At 33.9% G+C, this 19,485-nt stretch overlaps 1 protein-coding gene across 7 annotated transcripts in view; it reads right to left on the reverse strand.

Annotated features, from left to right (window-relative positions):
- Positions 1-259: 259 nt before the first annotated feature.
- The window catches only part of LOC100372763 (polypyrimidine tract-binding protein 1-like), a 49,441-nt gene continuing 30,215 nt past the window's right edge, over positions 260-19,485 (reverse strand). For 4 of the 7 annotated variants that reach the window (XM_085503215.1, XM_085503212.1, XM_085503213.1 and 1 more), the window contains 14 exons: positions 12,772-12,921; positions 12,179-12,325; positions 11,675-11,882; positions 11,322-11,380; positions 10,852-11,089; positions 9,774-9,866; positions 8,984-9,114; positions 6,689-6,722; positions 5,576-5,668; positions 5,262-5,359; positions 5,001-5,119; positions 4,477-4,551; positions 3,940-4,003; positions 260-3,557 (listed from right to left, as the gene is read on the reverse strand). In XM_085503215.1, coding sequence (XP_085359341.1) covers positions 3,489-3,557; positions 3,940-4,003; positions 4,477-4,551; positions 5,001-5,119; positions 5,262-5,359; positions 5,576-5,668; positions 6,689-6,722; positions 8,984-9,114; positions 9,774-9,866; positions 10,852-11,089; positions 11,322-11,380; positions 11,675-11,882; positions 12,179-12,325; positions 12,772-12,921 — 1,578 coding nt within the window. In that variant the 3' untranslated portion in view covers positions 260-3,488. Of the gene's footprint in view, positions 3,558-3,939; positions 4,004-4,476; positions 4,552-5,000; positions 5,120-5,261; positions 5,360-5,575; positions 5,669-6,688; positions 6,723-8,983; positions 9,115-9,773; positions 9,867-10,851; positions 11,090-11,321; positions 11,381-11,674; positions 11,883-12,178; positions 12,326-12,771; positions 12,922-15,214; positions 15,262-19,485 lie in introns of those variants that run through there. The other 3 variants (XM_085503216.1, XM_085503214.1, XM_085503217.1) reach the window with 3 other exon arrangements.

The following is a 19,485-nucleotide window of genomic DNA, read 5'->3' on the forward strand; positions in this document are numbered from 1 at the left end:
GCCATTTGGAGTCGCACGTTTGTGTTACGCAAGACTATGGGAGGAATCATAGCTCTTCTGTGTCTATAAAAATCCTAATATCTAAAAATAACAAATTTAATGACACAAAATATATCAGAAATGACTAAAATAACATCACAAAGACTAAATACCGACACAAGAGCTATGGACCCATAACTAGATTTCACACAGCACAGTGGCAAACTCACACAATACAAGGGTCACCGATCTTAAATAAACCAAACATTGACAACAAAAGTTTACAAAAGAAATCAAATAACCATATTTATTTCTTATTCTTTGCCTTCATTCCATCAGCTCTCAAGCAATAACTACAGACCAGATTCGCATAGATTGAGATAGACTAGCTTTTCGTTTCACAAAACAGAATTTGTTTTTGATTTTTACAGCCTCAGGCATTTCACCAAACTATAATGCTTCTTATAAAACATTGCTGGGTTCTTTCATAAGTATTTTTTTAAAAAAACACCCTCCTTTGTACATAATAGAATTCATTCATTATTTTCTCCTTTTTGCATCTCTTAATGAATAAATACACAAGAATCTGAATCTTCTGTTAGATTATAGATCACTAACTAAAAACAAAGCAAAAGAAACATATTTGACAAAAGCCTCAGTTTTATACCCAATAAGCTTTACCTTGTATGATGATATGTACTCGTTCAAAAAAAAAAATAAAATAAAAAAATTAGTGGATTTGATCCTCTGTAGACCATCAGTCAAACTAAAAAGTACAGGATTTCTGTAATTCCATTTTTGTTATTTTGTTATTTGCGTCAAAATTTAAAGTAATTATTAATATTACATGTATTATCGTGACTGGCCATTTGACTGAAGGTTTCGGGGAGATCGAGAAGAGGAAAAGAGAGAAGAAGAAGTTGGAAAGTCAACAATTAAAGAATGAAAAGAGAAAGCGGTTGAAGTATCAGTAATGATTTAATGATCGTCAAAATACCCTTACAAAATAGGCAGATAATAAACTTAGCAACAATCGTAGTTTTAAGCTAACAATTATAAAACAAAAAAATGTGTCACATACACAATATCTACAGCATCACAAATTATTAAGTCACTACAAATCAACTTGTGGATAAACGCTAAAATTATCAGTTAAACGATAATACAAGTTAGATAAAGAGATAGTAAGAAACACGCAAGAAAGAGAGTTCTAACATAAAATCTAGAAAAAATAAGAAAAAAGTTACGAGAAAAAGTCAATTGTTATAGCTAGTAAAAGTTAGCCAACCATTTTAAAATGTCTAAATTAAAGGCCCCCAATAAGATTACAATGCTGATTTCCACAACTTTGAACATGAAAACCAATTTCCATATACAAATAGTTTTGACATCTTCCCTCTTCACTTGTGCAAAATTAAAGTTTTCTAATCAAAATTACAATGTCAAGACTAGTCCATATTGCCAAGAATAGAGATAAGTAGGAGCAGCTTACACAAGAATGAGCTGAGGGTGGTGTGGAAAGCACAAATTTTAATGTGTGGCTTTTCGTCAATGGTGTTTATTCCACTTGACCACAAAATAATTTTTTTAAACTCCTCATGACAAAGTGAAAAGCTTCTCCTGCAAACCACCTAACCAGAAATACATTGATGAGAAAAAAAAATGTACATCCATGATCAAATTTGTTTTTGTCACAAGCAAAATCCTTAGGTCTCTGTTGTTGTAGGACCAGAAGGGGGTAAAGAAGACAGCAGTAAACTTACATGAAATATAACTTGTAAAATTTACAATGAGATAAGCAAACCTGCAAAGCAGCTTCATCATTCTGAAAGGCACTAGATTGATTTTTGTTATTATACAAGTCAGTAAGAGAGATGAAAAATCAAAAGAATCATACAAAGAGGGGAGAAATTTGTGGACAGATACACGTTAACCTTTAATAACTAAGTTTCTCGTGATATATATAAATAATATATTCCCATAACAATACCAAAATATATAGTCAAGACTTGGTCTCCTTTTTAGATTTAAACTGGAAAAAAAAATCTGCATATGATGTACCCTTATGATGCAGTTTTTAATTGTAGTAATGGCATTCGTTGAGATGCCAACACAAGAGGATAACACTAAACAGCTATGGCAGAAGCTCTAAAGCCGGAGAGAGACAGAACTGTTATAAAGTCACAGAATTGTAGGTCTCTTGAATAGTTTTGGAAACCAGTGAATCTTTGGCTTCTCACCTTCAATTGGTTCATGCCAATGGGGTTGTCCCATTCATAAATGGAGAGAGAGGCAGGATTGAGAGGGGGGATGTTTTATCAGAGCAATATCTCCAATGTGAGTATGTGGAGGGGAACGAAATGTTAAACGACTCAAAACCCCTTGATATTTCTGAACAATCCAATAGTATTACATGATTGGATGAAATATTTACAGCAATAAAGATACAAAGAGCCACTTCTTTATGAGGTTACTTCACCTCCATACATTCACAGTCTACTTCACCCTCTCCCCCTCCAAAAAAACAAAAAACACTGGCAATTATGTACATTGTAAATGTCCAAGCTGGTAGCTACTGATGGTTTATTTAACTAAAACTTGTAGTACTTTACTAATCAGCCTTCACTTTAGTAAAAAAAAAATGTTTTCAGATTTAAAAAAATAAATTTAATTTTTTTCTTCTTAATTGAGTGCTGCCATAGCTGTCTAATCCCACGCAGATTATACACCACCTCGTACTGCGACAAGTTCTATATACGAGTGTATTCAGACCCAGACTGATGTGGGTCATGAGGGGAGCAAGGATCCAGTGTCAACAAATAAACAAACAAACATACAAACAACAAAATATGATTCTTCCAAATATAAAATTCTATACAACTAATTAAATCATGGAAAACTATTTTATATTGTCAAAAAAAAAACTTTGCCCTTTACTTTTAGGGGGCTGGTAAAAACATTCAAAAAAAAAACATCTTTTCTGATGAATGAATTGGTCTTCCTTGCAAATTACAGACCAGGTGGTAAGGGGTGGGGGTCAAACATATACAATTATCCACCTAATTTACCCTCTGTCTACAATCAAGATTACTCAAATAAAATTAGTTCAAGTCATCCTGGATTGTCTTCTGGAATGTGGTACCTACAGGTCAATCAACATTTTGCTGAGTCTACCAATTCTATAAGTTTGTGAGAAATTTCCAAAATATTGCTTCAATCCACCCTTTAAAATCAAATTACCATGCTAATCTTATATAGAAATTTATTCCGCAATAAAAAGTATATCCCGTTTGTTATTGCTTTGGGTTTAACATGTGCAACATGTGTAACTACAACAATAATTAAAATACCCTAGATCCACCAAAATATATGTACAAACAGCAAAATGTTGATTGCGTCAACGCTTTGGTCTCTGTGTTTGGTCATCATCGACTTGTATGACATCGATATCTTCAGCCTCTCTCCTGTGTTTTGTTTTTTCTTGGATGGTTGGGTGAGGAGTTTTCTTACTAGATAGTGGCCTTAGAAAACGACACTCGTAAGTGGCTTGAGTTGCTCAGTTGGTAGTTGTGCATTGCCTGCAGAGGAAATCAAAAAACATTGTAAGATCACAATCATGACCTACTGGGAAATAATATAATATTGGATCTCTGAATAATAGACATGTATAAAATGACAAAAGTGTGTTGACGGTTAAAATAACTACATTTTTTATTGATCAAGCATTAATTCTAACTAGATGAGGCTGCATTAGTTATCCTGCGTAAAATTTACCTTCTCATTGCAATAAGGACACGCTCAGAACCCCAGTATGCGTGTTTGATGTTCTGGATAAAATGTACTGTAGTATATTTTGCCAAGTGATCTGTCAGCCGAGAGGGTTTAATAACATAATTTCCCCACAAAACAATGGTGACAATCAGATTAAGAGGAAAGCGACCAATCGCATTCGATACTCACCACAAGCGCTGTGACAGCCTCTTCTATTGAATCCATCTGGATTAAGGCCATTTTGCGGTCTTTCCTGTAATAAGAAATTGATGGAATGACACATTAGGGTAAATCACACAAATAATTTAATCTAAAGTAGAACTGTTTTGGTTTCCCCAAGCTTTGCAATTCAATTTTTATTATAAGTTTATTGAGACTATTTTGTGAAATTTTGGGAAGTATTTAATGGTTCATCTGAATTTCCCTTTATCCCACATTAATGGTGGCTGCATCTTCATGAATCAATATGAATGGGAAAACAATTTAAAATTGTTAGCAATTGAAATTTGAACACAATTAAATGGTAAAATGATACAATTGCACTGGAAATGATTGAAACATTCATGTATTCACAGCAATTCCAATTATTTCACGTAACAGTCCTAAGACCTCAATACAGCTATATGAATAATTTCAGAGAGCAACTTTAATCAAAAACATGTTTCAGCTGACTTTTCACAGACATTAAAAAATATGCAAAGTAATATACTTGAAAGAAAAACTTACTGGAAAAATTTAAAAGCACTGACTGATCCATGTCTGGTGAAGGCACTTGTGATATCTTGCTCTGTTACATTGGGACTGTAAAAAAAAAAATGAAAATTACAACACTGCTGGTGAGTTGAAATGTACCATTGATGCTCATTAATGAGAACGAGACAGATTTCACATGTGACAAAGCATCCAAATATACTTTCAAACTAAATCACATCTGCCAAATCGTCTAAATCCCATCTCAATCATTGTTTTAAAGTTGTTAATGTATTCATTAATAAAGGAATGACCGACTCGCTAGATTCATTTCTCAACTGATTTTGAAGACCTACATGTTGGACATAAAACAAGGATTTTTGAAGATACAGGTTAAGGTGAAAAAAAAATTTTTTGGACATTATACATAAGTATTTATACATGTCATTGACACCTAATAGCTTAAATAAGTGCTTAGCCCGACTTATAGGAGAGGGTTTGACTTTTGAGATGCTTTTTGTCCTCGTATTTAAGAGTAGGTGATATTATTGAACACTTACGGAATGTTTGAAAGATGCAAGGTCGCTGAGGGCGGGTAAATGTTCATGAAGTTCTTTGACCCTGGTTTCTTGAAACGATGCAACGGTGAACTCTGAAAGTCCTTCGTTAACCCTGCGTCCTGTGGAATCAATAAAACGCCTAACATTAGTCACGACATACATATCACAGATTTATAGATCTGTGTGAAAGTGGGATTACAACAAAAACTGTACAGACATTGGTTGATGACAGACAGTGAAGACTGATTAGATCAAACTCACCGGCTGTCCTTCTTTCGGCAGCTGTACCAGTTGGTGTTTGGACAGCGTAATCCTGAGGGGCTTCCCAAACATCTTGATGCCATTGAGGTGAGTCATAGCTGCAAAAGAAAACAACGTATTTTTATAAACATGTGCAATGTAAGCGCAAACTCCTTTATTAAAGAGAGATCATCATACCAACTGTATGTTAAAATTGAAATTATATATAACACATTTTATCAGCATGTTTATACGTTGATGCATCAAGTATGGAACCATATGGAATATACATGGTAGCAATAAACACCCCGCTCAATGAACAGACGATGCCTTACCCGTTTGTGCTTGATGTGGTTCTGCTAACTGCACCAAAGCAGTGTCTTTCTTAGCAAATATTATTTTTACTCTGTGTACATCGCCATACACTCCTATAGAAAAGAAAATCACACCATTTCAATATAGCTTTGCTAGCATTAACAACGCTGAGAGGCAAAAAGCAAAACAAGAACATTACAGGCTAAATTCCCTCTGAATATTCCATAAGCTAGACTGACCATATGAATCCGAAATAAATAAATAAAATAAATAGTTGAAAAAAACAATAAAAACAAAGGGAATGAAGAGTAATTGAGAAAAGGTTTTTTGGAATTTGAATCTCAAGTGCAAATTTGATCTTTTTTCTTTTTTTTTAAGGAATAGATAGATAATTTGGTATATATAACAGCTTACAAACAGAAAACATTGTTCAAGACAAAAGTTGAGACGCAATAAACAGCAAGGCCAACAAAACAAAAAATAAAATAATAAAATAAAATAACACCGAGATAATAAGAAATGGTTAATTGTTGTTGTCGGAAAAGTTAGAGAAAATATTGACGACTAAGTATAATTATAACATGCAGGCATTATATATGTATATATATACACAAGTGATACAGCTCATTTTCATGGTGCAAGAAATTAGCTTGATTTAGACAGTTTTGTTTAATTATATTACACAGCTGTTTTGTTATGTTAATCAGAATGAAAACAAAATAGAATTTGTGAAGTTTTAGTATTTCCTTTTTTTTTTTATAGTTATCATGCAAAGTTTGAATTCTGTTTCGTCTACTTTGTCTGTTTTCTGTTCAGGAAACAGTGCAAATATAGTACACAAACAAAAAATGAGAAACAGTGCAGCTTAAAAATACTTAGCCTCACTCAGAAAATAAACAACAAACATGCAGTTGGAGGGCATGCAAGATATTTTGCTCTTTTTTTTTTTTTTCTTCTTCATCATTTTCAAATATAGACAAGTAACTAGTCACAGCTAGTCCAAACTTAAGCATGCAGAGTCAAGATAAATAGTTCATTGATTAAAACACATCAACTAAAAGCTAAGATCACTACTACACAGCTACTATGTTAAATTAATGACTCAAGAAAAATAACGTAAAAAGGGTGCATACCAAAGAGAGTAAAGAGAACTTCAGGCGTGACCAGCTACGTACGTACGTACGACACAACACAGGTAGAAGGCATATAGATGGGTAAGGCAATACAATAATATAACACAGGACACAGTAGTAGAGGGCATAGAGGAGAAATGGAAAGATGAATATCGAGATGGTCAGTGTCAGCTCATACAAAGCCATTCCATGTGAAAAATATGGACTTATTATTAGCATTTGGGGAGGGGGAAAAAAAAAGGATAAAAAGGTTGTTGATATATACAAATTATAGAAAAAAATATATATAAATTGGTTGTAAGTTGATGTTGTGTAACGCTTTTGATATGAAGAATGCCAGAGTTGACAGTGCTATAATGATGAGTGTTATGTGGGAGGCTAGATGGGCAAGGAAGAACATCTTGATAAATTATAAATTTGAAGTAGCGAGAAAAAGTTGGAGGACTGTTAAAGCATTTACGAAACGTTATCTCCAAGACAGCAGACGCATCAGACATGCTAGTTAGTGGTGGCTACATAAATGTGAAACAGATGGTACACACAGCTGCTTACGTCTCCGATTATAACTTATGTATTATAAATATGATAGTTATATATATTTATATATAAAAAAACTATTAAAAATGATAACTAGCATGTCTGAGGAAAGTGCAACGACCCAAGCCTCCTCCCACGTAACAAACACAATGAATTCGTCGCTACTAGTATATAACTGCAGCTAGCGTTAATTTGTCAGAAAATAGATAATGAACCAGAATGATATGCCCAATTAAGTTTATATGGAAAAATGAAAGGAAGGTTTTTACCTTTGAATTACGAGCGAAATGGTCACTTAATGACAAAGACAAATTATAGCAGTATGAACTCTGACACTTTCCATATACATGTACATGTATATTAAATAATAATAAAAAGCTGTTAATTTATCAATGAATTCAGGTGTAATATGAAGCATTGATCATAGTTGAGAGCAGGGTGGTGTGGTGGGCAAAGCAGGCAGCTTGGCAACATACTGTAACCTAGAGAAAGAGAGTACTAAGAGGAAATCAAAATAATATAATAACGGTGTGCGGGATTAAAGAGACATGCCAACGAGGAGCAATACTGATGATATCCGGCTGAGAAAGAGAAACTGTAAAGTCACAAATGTATTACATGTTATTGAATGTATGTAAAAGGGGGCAGCATGCAAACATCATTTGAGAGAAAAAGTGAGAGAGAAAACAAAAACAATCTGGGGTATAAAACATGACAGATTTTCTTGTGATATGCATTTGAATGTAAGAGTTAGGTGTTCATGCTTTGGGAGGTCAGATCTATAATATGAGGGAAAATAATAAAAATAACATGTGAACAGTGATATAAGGTGCTATGACAGGCAAGCCACCTCCCCTGCTGTTAAAAGCACGCATGCATAATTATATGATAGAATGTTAACATCCACAATGATTAGTTCATATTCATGAAAAAAGAAACATAAATACGACTCGTAGCAACGAGCCGTACTAAGAATATATTGCATGGCTGTGATGAAGCATGGAATCATGTGTTATCACAGAGCATTATGGGATTGCTGGCAGCTTCTCGGGTGATGAGAGCCGATCTACAGATGCGAGGTGAAAACTCTTGAGTACACATATCATGCAGGAAGACATTGTTAATGTAGACAATTTTGTAAAATTACAGGAAATGGGGGGAAAAAGTTTTGGGGAATACAAATAATAAGGCACAAAAGAAAATCTTGAATAAGTTTTTACATGAAATTGCTAACTGGAAGAAAGAGAAAAATAAATGCATGGGGAAAATGATTGAGAAATAGCAATTAATATAAATATATATACAGGCAACAATACATATGAGGTCATATTTACGATACTAAATATAAAGGAGCTAGAGTTATGGAATAAAGTGACATAAAAAGGCAGAAAAAATTATATTGATGAAATATGAGGACTACAAAACAACGGGCATTGTAAAGTAGTATAGGCACATTCAAGCTTAATGAATTATTGCTATGTTAACATGATAATCTATGATATAGAATATAGATAGCACTATAAAGACCCGTATTTAAAACCGAAAAGTCAGAAATATGATAGTATGCACTCTCTTTTGTTTCCCAGTTCGGTGCCAGTTAGTCGGAATTTCATAATTATTTTTGGTGTAATATCTAAATATAAACAGGCATTATTGTTTAACCCATCACTCTTTAAGAGACAATCACCACCGATATTACCACAAAACTATTGCATCACCATCGTGTTGGAGTTGGAGTGATCTGCTGACATGACATACCTCAGCGTTCAGGTTGCTGACCAATAGTACACATCCTTGCTGCTGCATCTGTCCGGCATAACGAAGTCCTGCCGCCGCAGCTGCTGCAGAAACGTGGGTTGGCATAGAGTACATCCCGGGCAGACCAGGCACTACGGAAATATGAGAATGCACAAAAAGATAAATTAGCCATTGAAATAAACAACTGTCCACCATTTAAGGCAATTTAATTACAATCTTCTTTCCCCGTACATATATTTTTTCACAATTTGTAAAATTATACACGAACATCATCATTTATAATATACAATGTTTGACAAAAATAAAGATTTTTTTTTTTTTAATTTACTCAAACTAGACAGAAGTGGAAGAAACCAGTTCGAAATAGACAAATGTTCTTCATCACACCGGTCTGAACTGGTTTAAACTAGTTGCAACAAATCATGAAAAAAATAATTCACCAATATCTGTATCTCACAGTAGGCTCAAACCAGCCTGACTACCAGGTGAGAACCGGTCGCAACCAGATCAGATCAAATGAAACCTACTAACACATTCTGGTGAATAAACAGCACCTGCAATGAGTTCCACACAAGCAGCTACAGCATGCAACTAATGAACACATACAACAGAGTGAAGAGATAAGACATTAAATGAGTACAGATGAAAAGAAGGGCTTCGTCCTGACTTGCCTATAGAGAAAGAAAAATCTTTATCTTGAGCTATGAGAGAAAGTGAAAGAGAAACAGGGAAGGTAGTAGTAACAGCACATTTTTTTTTTGACAGTGGTTATTATGAAAACGATGTATACCTGTAGCACCATATCCCGCCAATGCTGGGTTAGCAAAAGCAGCACCCATGGCAGCAGCGTTTGGGGTTGGCAGCATACCTGGAGCTGCATTCCCTGCAAATACATACAGGGTGAGGGGTTCAGTTAGCCATATCATTTATATACTGGAGGAGGAGGCAAGGAAATGGATAAATCTAAACAAATACATCTACATGAGAGAATTGATCGGTGGGTATGCAGTGAGAATGAAGTGCTTTGACATGACAACATATATACAATGTAAAAGATTCATAAATTTGATATATATATATATATATATATACATTTTTTGATAACAGGTCTGTCTGAAAAAGAAACAACTAACTTCAAGGGTCTAAAAAGTTTGTTAAAAGATTAATCACTCAAGGATGTAAGTGTGACTGAATACTTTTTTCTCCCTCTCTTTGAGAGTCTTTTAATATGCAAATAATACAACTTGCTCAAATCTGCTGACACTCGTCACAGGTTATTAACATAACAGGGTCAAACCTAATGCGTTTTAGGCACTATTATTGCCAATGCTTCAGACATTTTGTTTTTCAACTGAAATTAAATTCAGATTCACAAACAAATATTTGTAAATGGAGTCTTTAGAATTACTAAAATGTTCTCAAATTTTTTTATATTTTCGGAAACGTACATCCTGAAGTGACTATACTATGCTGAAAGAGAAATTCGATGTTAGTTTCTGTACGTTTCCATGGTAATTAAATTATGTGTGTGCATAACTGTTAAGAAAGACTGACAGACAGAACAAGTGCTGTGATACATATATATTACGTTACTAGGTGGAAGGAAAAGCACAGAACTTTTATTGGGTTGGCTGTGGTCCCGCCACCTGGCATTTTGAACACTCATCTAGCAAAAAAATAACCTTAACACCCGAATTATTGAATTAGTCACATATCGGCTAAAATATAAAAAAAAAAATAATCACCCAACTATTTATTTATTTATAGAAAAATAATAATATGGAAAAAGTGTGATGTTGGTGTAGATACAGAGAAAGAGAATAGAAGAGAAGAGTATTATGCGATTTAATAATGAATATATTATCTACCAGGTGTATCTGGATAATGCCAGTTCAAACCAGTTTCATTCGGATCTAGCATGATATAAATAGACCTACCAAACGCCATTGCTGGGTCAAGTGGAGGCTGGCCATCACCTGATGGGAGATCTGGTCGTGTGTAATCTCGGCTTTTGTCATTGTTGTATTTCACATTCAGGGTAGTCAGTTTGGAATAATCAATTCTGAGTGTGCAGCATGCGTTATAAATGTTTTGCCCATCAAGCGACTGTGGAGATGAACACATGAAAATGCAGATAAACTTGATGCATGGATAGAATAAGATTTTCCTTTCACTGTGAGATCTCATATATTGAGTGCATCTGCACAAAAAACGATTGGTTTTATTTTGAATTTTTATGCTGATTTTTCAGGAGGGAATACGGTGTTCTCCTATTCATCCAATCAATTTATTTGAATGTATCTAGAGTACCCCCAGGAGTTGACAACTGCACACTCACCAGTTTTGAAGCCTGGGCAGAGACCGCATCTGCGAACTGAATCAAGGCCTGAAAGGTGTCTGGAAAATAGCAAGAACAATGAATCAACAAATGTGTTTGTCGCAGAGTGAAGAGCAACACAGATTAGTGAATTATTATGCAAATATCACAGATTATGGTGAACTGTTTTCACTGATACACAATTTCCTGCGTTGTTTATGAGGACACTTGATGCAACATGGACCATATCAACCACAAGCATTGAAGACAAAGATCCTCCTTTTAAAATATGCATGAAAATTAATATAATTATAACTCCCAAGCAAAATGAAAACTATTCAATTAACTGATTGAAAGTATAACACTATACTTACTGTTTTTATTGAATGTGATAATTTTCAACACTGCACCAAATTTGGAAAAAATCTGATGCAAAATATCTACAGTGACTGGATAAAGCATATTTTCTACAATGACTCTCAACACAGTGTTCTGTCCTCCTAGCGTGTCTCCTGGATGTACACCCAGTGTCTGTGGCATTAGGGACTGTGCTGCTGCTAACGCTGCTTGTGCTGCTGCAGTCTGTATAAAAAGACAAAACATTTTATCAATGGATATTTATAAATGACTGATACCTAGCCTAGTAACACAAACATGCTCGATTTCTCAGCATTATTTCCTAATCATTCAATACCTACCAATTTCGCCATAAGGCAGTAAATTATTCTAACGCAAGCTCAAAGGAGTAAGATAACAATATGAAATTAGATAACCAGTAAAGATAAATTTGAGATCTATGTCAATGACTTTAATAAACAATGAATTAATACTGTTTTTCTTTCCACACACCCACACACATGTAATAGATAAAACATTACCTGTTGCGCTGGTGCATTTTCTGTTTTTAATTCTTTATGATTTGAAAACTGTACATAGACCGGTCTTCCTCTGATGTTGGCTGTAACATGCGAATAGTAATTCACCATTGTCGTCGCAGCAGTCTCATTTTCCATCTCCAAGAAAGCCTGGAATGTGTCAATGATAATACAAGCATTTAATTACTACCATAAACTCTTTGAGTGCCAAAGTTTTGTCACTATGAACAAATTTTTTCTGAATTTTTCCACAATTTTGATTTAGACGAGCAGCCAATAGGGAATGATGTCCATTTGGATCAGAATTTATTAGAAAATTGAGAAAAATACATAAAAACTGCAAAATTTTACAGGGAAAAAATTTGGCGCTCAAAGGGTTAAAAAGTGGGCAAATATTTCATACATCACTAAAACATGCACTACAACAGTAGAACAACATATCACCCTCCTTCCCAAATACTTGTCCTAATGTATCCCACCTATTAAATACAATAAAGCTGAAATGTGAGGACCCTTGAACAGGTAATGAAGAGCACACTCTAGACAAAACACAAGTTGCAATGAGTTGAAATAAATCTACATGATGGTAAACTTACCTGGCTTTTACCTTTCAACAACAAAATGTTGGTAACGCGACCAAAAGGCACACCGAGGGCTATGATTTCTGATTCAGTAGCATCTGCAACTACATTACGTATGTGTACTACTCGGGAGGCCTTCCCATTACTTTTAGTGTCCAGCTTTACCTAAAAAAAATAAGCAAGAGAAATTTAGAGACAAGAAGAGCTCATCGTTAATCTCATTCGTGGCCGAGAGTCGGTACGTGTCGTGCATGTGAACAATCGGGACGAGTGCCGAGATTTGCTGCCTGAACACTCGTCACATCACATCGAACATATATCAAACAACACACTTCATCAAAGTCCATCGATATTTGTACCTGCCTTGGAGTCATTAAAAAATAACCAGAAATACTGAAATACAGAAGTTTTAGCCTTGAAGTTGGGAGGAGCCCACACAATAACAAAGTTCAAAGAATAGAAGTATTACAGTATTATTATAAATTTGTAATAAATTTGTAAACCGGAAATGGGTACTTTGGTGTTGGATGGTTGAAGAAAACCAGCGATGAGATAAAAATTGTAAATAATCAATGAATCCAAACAACTATAATAATCATTACATTTACAAATTTCATTTAATATTGGTTAATGTCTGTTGAAAAAGATTATCCCTCCTTTAAAGTAATGTCAAGTACCAACCCTTTCAACAGGTGAGCCTATTCAAATCAACAAGTCGTTTTAACTGCTTGAAACACACGAATCATTTGAAGTTGTAGCCTATTGCTTCTATGCAATCAATTTTATTATATTTCAGGGTAATTCAAATATTTCTTACTGAAATGTGAAATTCGTTCCTTCAATTTTGAAATGTAAATACTGTTTTACTGTAAAAGTAATTCACAATCCAAAAAACGATTTTTTATTTAAAAGGCAAGCTATAATCAGCAGATTACACAGATAACTATAAATAACATTCACCCCTATTTATAAAATTTCTTTTTTAATAAATTGATAATTTTATAAATTGCAGGACAGTACATTTTTTGAAGGTCAACCAAGCAGAATGAAGAGCAAAGTTGATCCACATAGTAATACGCTGAACAAAAATACGAACAAGCTTGATGAAATCAACTACAATCCTACAGTTCTTGAAAATACAAGTATTACAGATGCGTAAACTATGCACCATCATTCATTATGTCATAATGAGATTCAATCGCGCCCACAAGTAGAACAGATGTCCTGGCAACAGACGTGAAAGAGCCAATATATCACATCACAAACAACAACATTTATAAACCAATCTACACGTCAATCAATCATGAAAAGAAAAAAAAAAAAATATGGTTTTCCCTTTGTGCACACAACAGCTATGGGAATTAGCAGTGGAGCATTATGCAAATGGAGATAGCAAGCAAACAAGCAAGGCAGGGAGAACAAGCTGTCATTCTGTAGATATTTCATGTTTTTTTTGTATAGGAAATGCATATTCATTCATGATGGAATTTTACCTGTTAGAACCACCTCCCTTTATATTTAGCAGTTGACAATGAAATTAATTATACCACTGAATAAGAGAAAGCATTAGTAAACATACCCTGAATTAAATACGACCACTTCATCAGGTGTGGGACACGTGTCATCGGCAGTATGTTAAAAAAACTACATTGCAAACTAATGACGTGGAATAAGCCAATTAAATAATTCAGCCTCATGTTTTAATACTTCTATTTTGTACTTAAATGAGCAAGAGCTTTCACAATGAATAAAATGACATGATTTCACATCAAAATATAAACCAACAAAAATCTGACAATATGCACTACTGCTGAGCAAAGGCAAAGTTCAAATATTTAACAAGTGTCATTCCAATATCTACGTTTGAAACAAAATTGACGACTGAAATAAATTTAATAAAACAGATGTTCAAACATTAATATATTTTCCTACAGAATTAATGTGGGGGGAAAAATATAACTTTTTTTTTTATAAATTCTTAATTAAACCATAACATTTAGTAAAATAGTAGAAAATTCTAATAGGACTGCTTCCATGGCAACACTCCCAACAATATCGATATAGTATACAGAGCTAGTAAACTGGGTGATAACAAAACACACACCTATAAATTATAGCAAAAGCCGATTTTTCAAAATAATTATTATACTTTCAGTTTCTAGTCTTCGCACGTGATGACGATAGTTGCAGTTACAAAAAAAAATGTAGCTGGGCGAGTCCACCATATGGAGTGTTTCACTCTCGCTTGTACTATGGATCAGGGAAGGCAGGCCTCAACAGGTGTTGCAGTCTCTCAACAGCTTTTAGGGCATTGTTTTTACTTGATGAAACAACCACTAAGTTAGCATTCAAACATCATGTGATCATTCACATACAGTGAAAGAAAAATACGCGTCTAAAATTACATGACAATTTCCAACAAGGTCAAATATTGCAAAAAAATGTCAATTTTTTTTACCTCAGTAAAACTGGCAGCACCGTCTTCCAACATCATCATTTGGACTCCTTATGTAAATGACTAAAGGATTTAAGGGCCCCCTGGGAAAGTCAAATTTAACAATGATAGAATTTTATGCAAAGCAGCTTTATAATGCCACTATGGTAATAAGGGCTTAATATTGAATGGAAAAAATATTGTTAATGCAGTATTGAAATTATTATGTATAAAAGGACTGTTCCATTGTCCTAAAAGCATGCAGAATATATTCACGTTGCATAGGGGAAGCCATATTTTACAAATAAATAGGCAGGTTAATTTTAAAGGGTGACATGTGAGTATGGAGGAGTTGCTGGTAGGGGTTTTAACCAGGTGCCTGACCACAAAATAAGTCCAACTGTGAGACCTTTCACCCTTTCTCTGTAAATATAAATTTAACACAGATCACAATCTGAGAATGATACAATTTTAAAATCACATAAATATCCATAAATATTTTATAAAAAATATTTTGTTTTTATTCTATTAGTATCAGACTATATAAATATATACATGTTAGGATTATTTTAGCACAGCCTCGTTATTTGACTGAATATTTTGATAAATGAGAGTACTTTTAAGCATTCCTATATTTCCATGCCTAGAGGATAGTTGGATTTTAACGGCCCAGGTATGTGCTTTTACGATCAAATACAACTATTTTTAAATGTCACTAAATTGTTATCAATTTGTAATTTACATTGATGGGTAACTCACGACATAAATGAAATAATTATGATACTAGCTACGCTGGATTATTAAAAAAAAGTTCGAGGTTTATGCAGGCTTCTGTTATCGATAACTATTTGACTTATTACAAATACTTCCATCTACAGTAAATGTATTAATTATTCACGTGGCTTCAATTTCACCAATATGAAATTAGAAACCATTGAACATTAGTGTTACAGTAGTTTGGCAAGTGGAATTGGCAGATATTTAGAATACTGACGGCATATTAGATACTATTTTCACTCATCCATGTGGGGATAAAAAAACATGATCGATTTGTGAGATCTCTCTTAAACAAGGCAAGGATCAGGTAAAAAAATTCATATAAATTTCGCTCAATATTATCTAACAATGTTAATGTGTAGTCATTTTTTGGTAGTGAATCAAAACAAACTCTTTTTTCTTCTCAAAAAAATTATGATATTCATAATATTTCTGGGGGGGGGGGGGGGGCACTAAATGATGAAACAAATCACATGGAATATATTTTTCACTTCAAATCTGAAGTTTTACAGCTTACTACAAGTCATACGCAGAGTATGGCACTAGGGAAAACTGATACTGGTAAATTATATTTCCCCAAAAGCAGACCTCGATAAATATTATACAGGTATATTTCTTGTATGAGAATACCATCAAAAGCTAACAATGACTTATGAATATTCATAACTGTTTAAAAAAAACATTCAAAATACATTTACAATCGCCTTCCTACAATCGCAAACAAAATACTTTGTTCAAAGACCTCCTCGATCTTTGACACAGAAACCACCTGAAATATTTTCACCTGGGGATCATGAAAGTCAATGGAGAAACAATAAATGGTAAAAGGGATCACAGAGACAGCCTGACCTCAGTTATAGACGCATTTCAAGTATTGTATTTCCAGACTCATATTGATCACCATAAAACTATAGAAATGGTAATCAGACACTCAAAACTATTAATAATTCCAATCTCAAAGTAGTGAATTTTAATTTACACATCGCCTGAAGGGGTAGCCAACAATTTCCAAGTAACTGAATTGACACTGATGGTTCTCTGATAAGTTGGCACAAATATAACAATTTGAAATATTTCACAGGTTACCTCGTCTTGGCATAATAGAAACATGTCCAATAAACATTTAAATTTTGAACTTGTAATTGTGTTTTCAAGGCAAAACAAAATACTGTTGCTATGGAAATAATTGTGGCAACTTGTGTATTTTGTTTCCTGTTAACGAATATGATGGTAATCTAAAATGACACCAAATGCTGCTTAGTGTTAGTTAACTTTCAAGAGAGTTGCTTGCCACAAAATGTGAAGTCGCTGATAAAACAAGGTGATTGCGAGAATACAGTTAGGTATACACCAAAGCAGTAATATAATCATTATTGACTGACGTGTACAGTGTAGGCAGATGTGATCGTGTAACTGCTGAGTGTAATACTACTACATCTTTGTCTGCTTGTAGGTATAATTTACTGAGATATCATTCAGTGAAGGGATTCTACTCATTTCACACAGTACATGCATGCTATATTGTTGCTGCGTCTGATGTCAAATGAAAATGTTTGAATGACAGATAAATGACACACTTTTCAAATAAGAAGATACAAGATAAATAAGATGTTCAAACACATTTGAGCAACGTATCCATACGAGGAGAAAAATGTGGTTCTCGCTTCCAGTTGTATAACAATATATTGTCAATATACTGTATGCAGGGAAACAGGGTTTACAATCAAGTTTTGGGAAGTCAAAACATGCTTCATATATATTGGAGTAATTGGAGGCTGTTCAATTACTTTTCTTCTTTTGTTTGCTAAATTTTATACTCAATACAGAACCAAATACCGAGTGCTATAATTCTAAACTCGAGTTTTATAACGAGGCCATTATTTGAGCACCACTGACATATAATCAATATTTGCATTTTAAAAGCTTTCCACAATAATTTAATATGTTGGAATCGATACTCCTATAAAGAACACAAACGCCTTTTACTTTTATTTCACTAAAATGCAATTTCAATAGAGAATTACAAACGTCACAAATATGGCTTGACGGCAGGGTCGCCTTTAATAAAAGGTAAGTCTAATAGAATTGATGTTGATCTATTCTATAAAACATAAGACTGTATAAACATTGTACTAAGCACATATACCAACACATTAAATAGAACAACGTTTACAAACAGTCCGCTTATTCATAGATGTAAATGGAGGCAATAATTATTTGTATTATAAAGGTGAATTATACACCACTGATGTAATTCTATTGGGCATGCTGCCAACTGAAAATATCATGATGTTAATAGCAAGAAACTGTTTTCAGTTTTAGTATGGGTTCTCAAACACAGCTTGGAATAACTATGTGGTCAACAAAATATGGCTCTCTTGGCAAGTAGGCAGATTGGAAGAGAGGGAGGGAGGGAGGGAGGGAGGGATGGAGGGAGGGTTTATTATGATGCAATAGATGAACATATGTTGGAGGCAGGAGAAAGGTAAGAAGGTGTATTATAAAGGAATGCTGTATTAGGGGTAAGGTGAAACAGTATATTGGGAGAGGTGGGGAGTGTTTTGGAGAGTATATTTGGAGATGTAAACGTATTACAGTGTGTGTTGTGGAAAGTGCATTGAGAGTAAAGGAAATGTAGTGTATATATATTAAGAAAATGTTTAGTGTATATTAAGAAAATGTGTAGTGTATATTAAGAAAATGTGTAGTGTATATTAAGATGTAGTGTATATATATTAAGAAAATGTGTAGTGTATATTAAGAAAATGTGTAGTGTATATTAAGAAAATGTGTAGTGTATATTAAGATGTAGTGTAAATTGTATATTGGGAAATGTAGTGTATATTGGAAGATAGAGTGAATTGAGAAGATAGAGAATGTACTGCAGTGTGTGACAAGGAGAATGTATTGGGAAATGTAGTGTATCTTAGAGGAGATGGATAGTGTTGGAGGTGGTGGTGGTTTCACACAGGCAGACAGGTAAATATAAAAATTGCCTCTCTCCGAGGTCAGGTGAATACAGATATCAAATTTTTACTGGCTGACTAAATGGGATAGTCCCAAGTTGTCTGAAAAAAATGTGTTATGAAATGACGACCAGCCAAGAATTAACATTTTATTTTAACAAGCAGCCTGTCGGCTGAGATAGCTCCGCTGTTAGCAATGCACATGGCAATTAAAGAACAGAAGATATCATTAGAAAATGAACAAATCTGAGAGAGGTCCACATGTAGTACCTATATGTATAATATATCAAAGCAATTGAACTTGCGGTTTTCAACAAGAAGTCGAAAATATCACTTTTTACCAAAAATTACAAAAATATTCACCAAAATTAGAGAATTGAAGATATCATTACAAAATGAACAAATCTGAGAGAGGTCGACATATAGTACCTATATATGTAAATATCAAAGCAATTGGACTTGCGGTTTTCAACAAGAAGTCGAAAATATCACTTTTTACCAAAAATTACAAAAATATTCACCAAAATTAGAGAATTAAAGATATCATTACAA

The sequence above is a fragment of the Saccoglossus kowalevskii genome, chromosome 9, assembly GCF_978046115.1.
Source record: "Saccoglossus kowalevskii chromosome 9, keSacKowa6.1, whole genome shotgun sequence".
Classification (NCBI taxonomy): domain Eukaryota; kingdom Metazoa; phylum Hemichordata; class Enteropneusta; family Harrimaniidae; genus Saccoglossus; species Saccoglossus kowalevskii.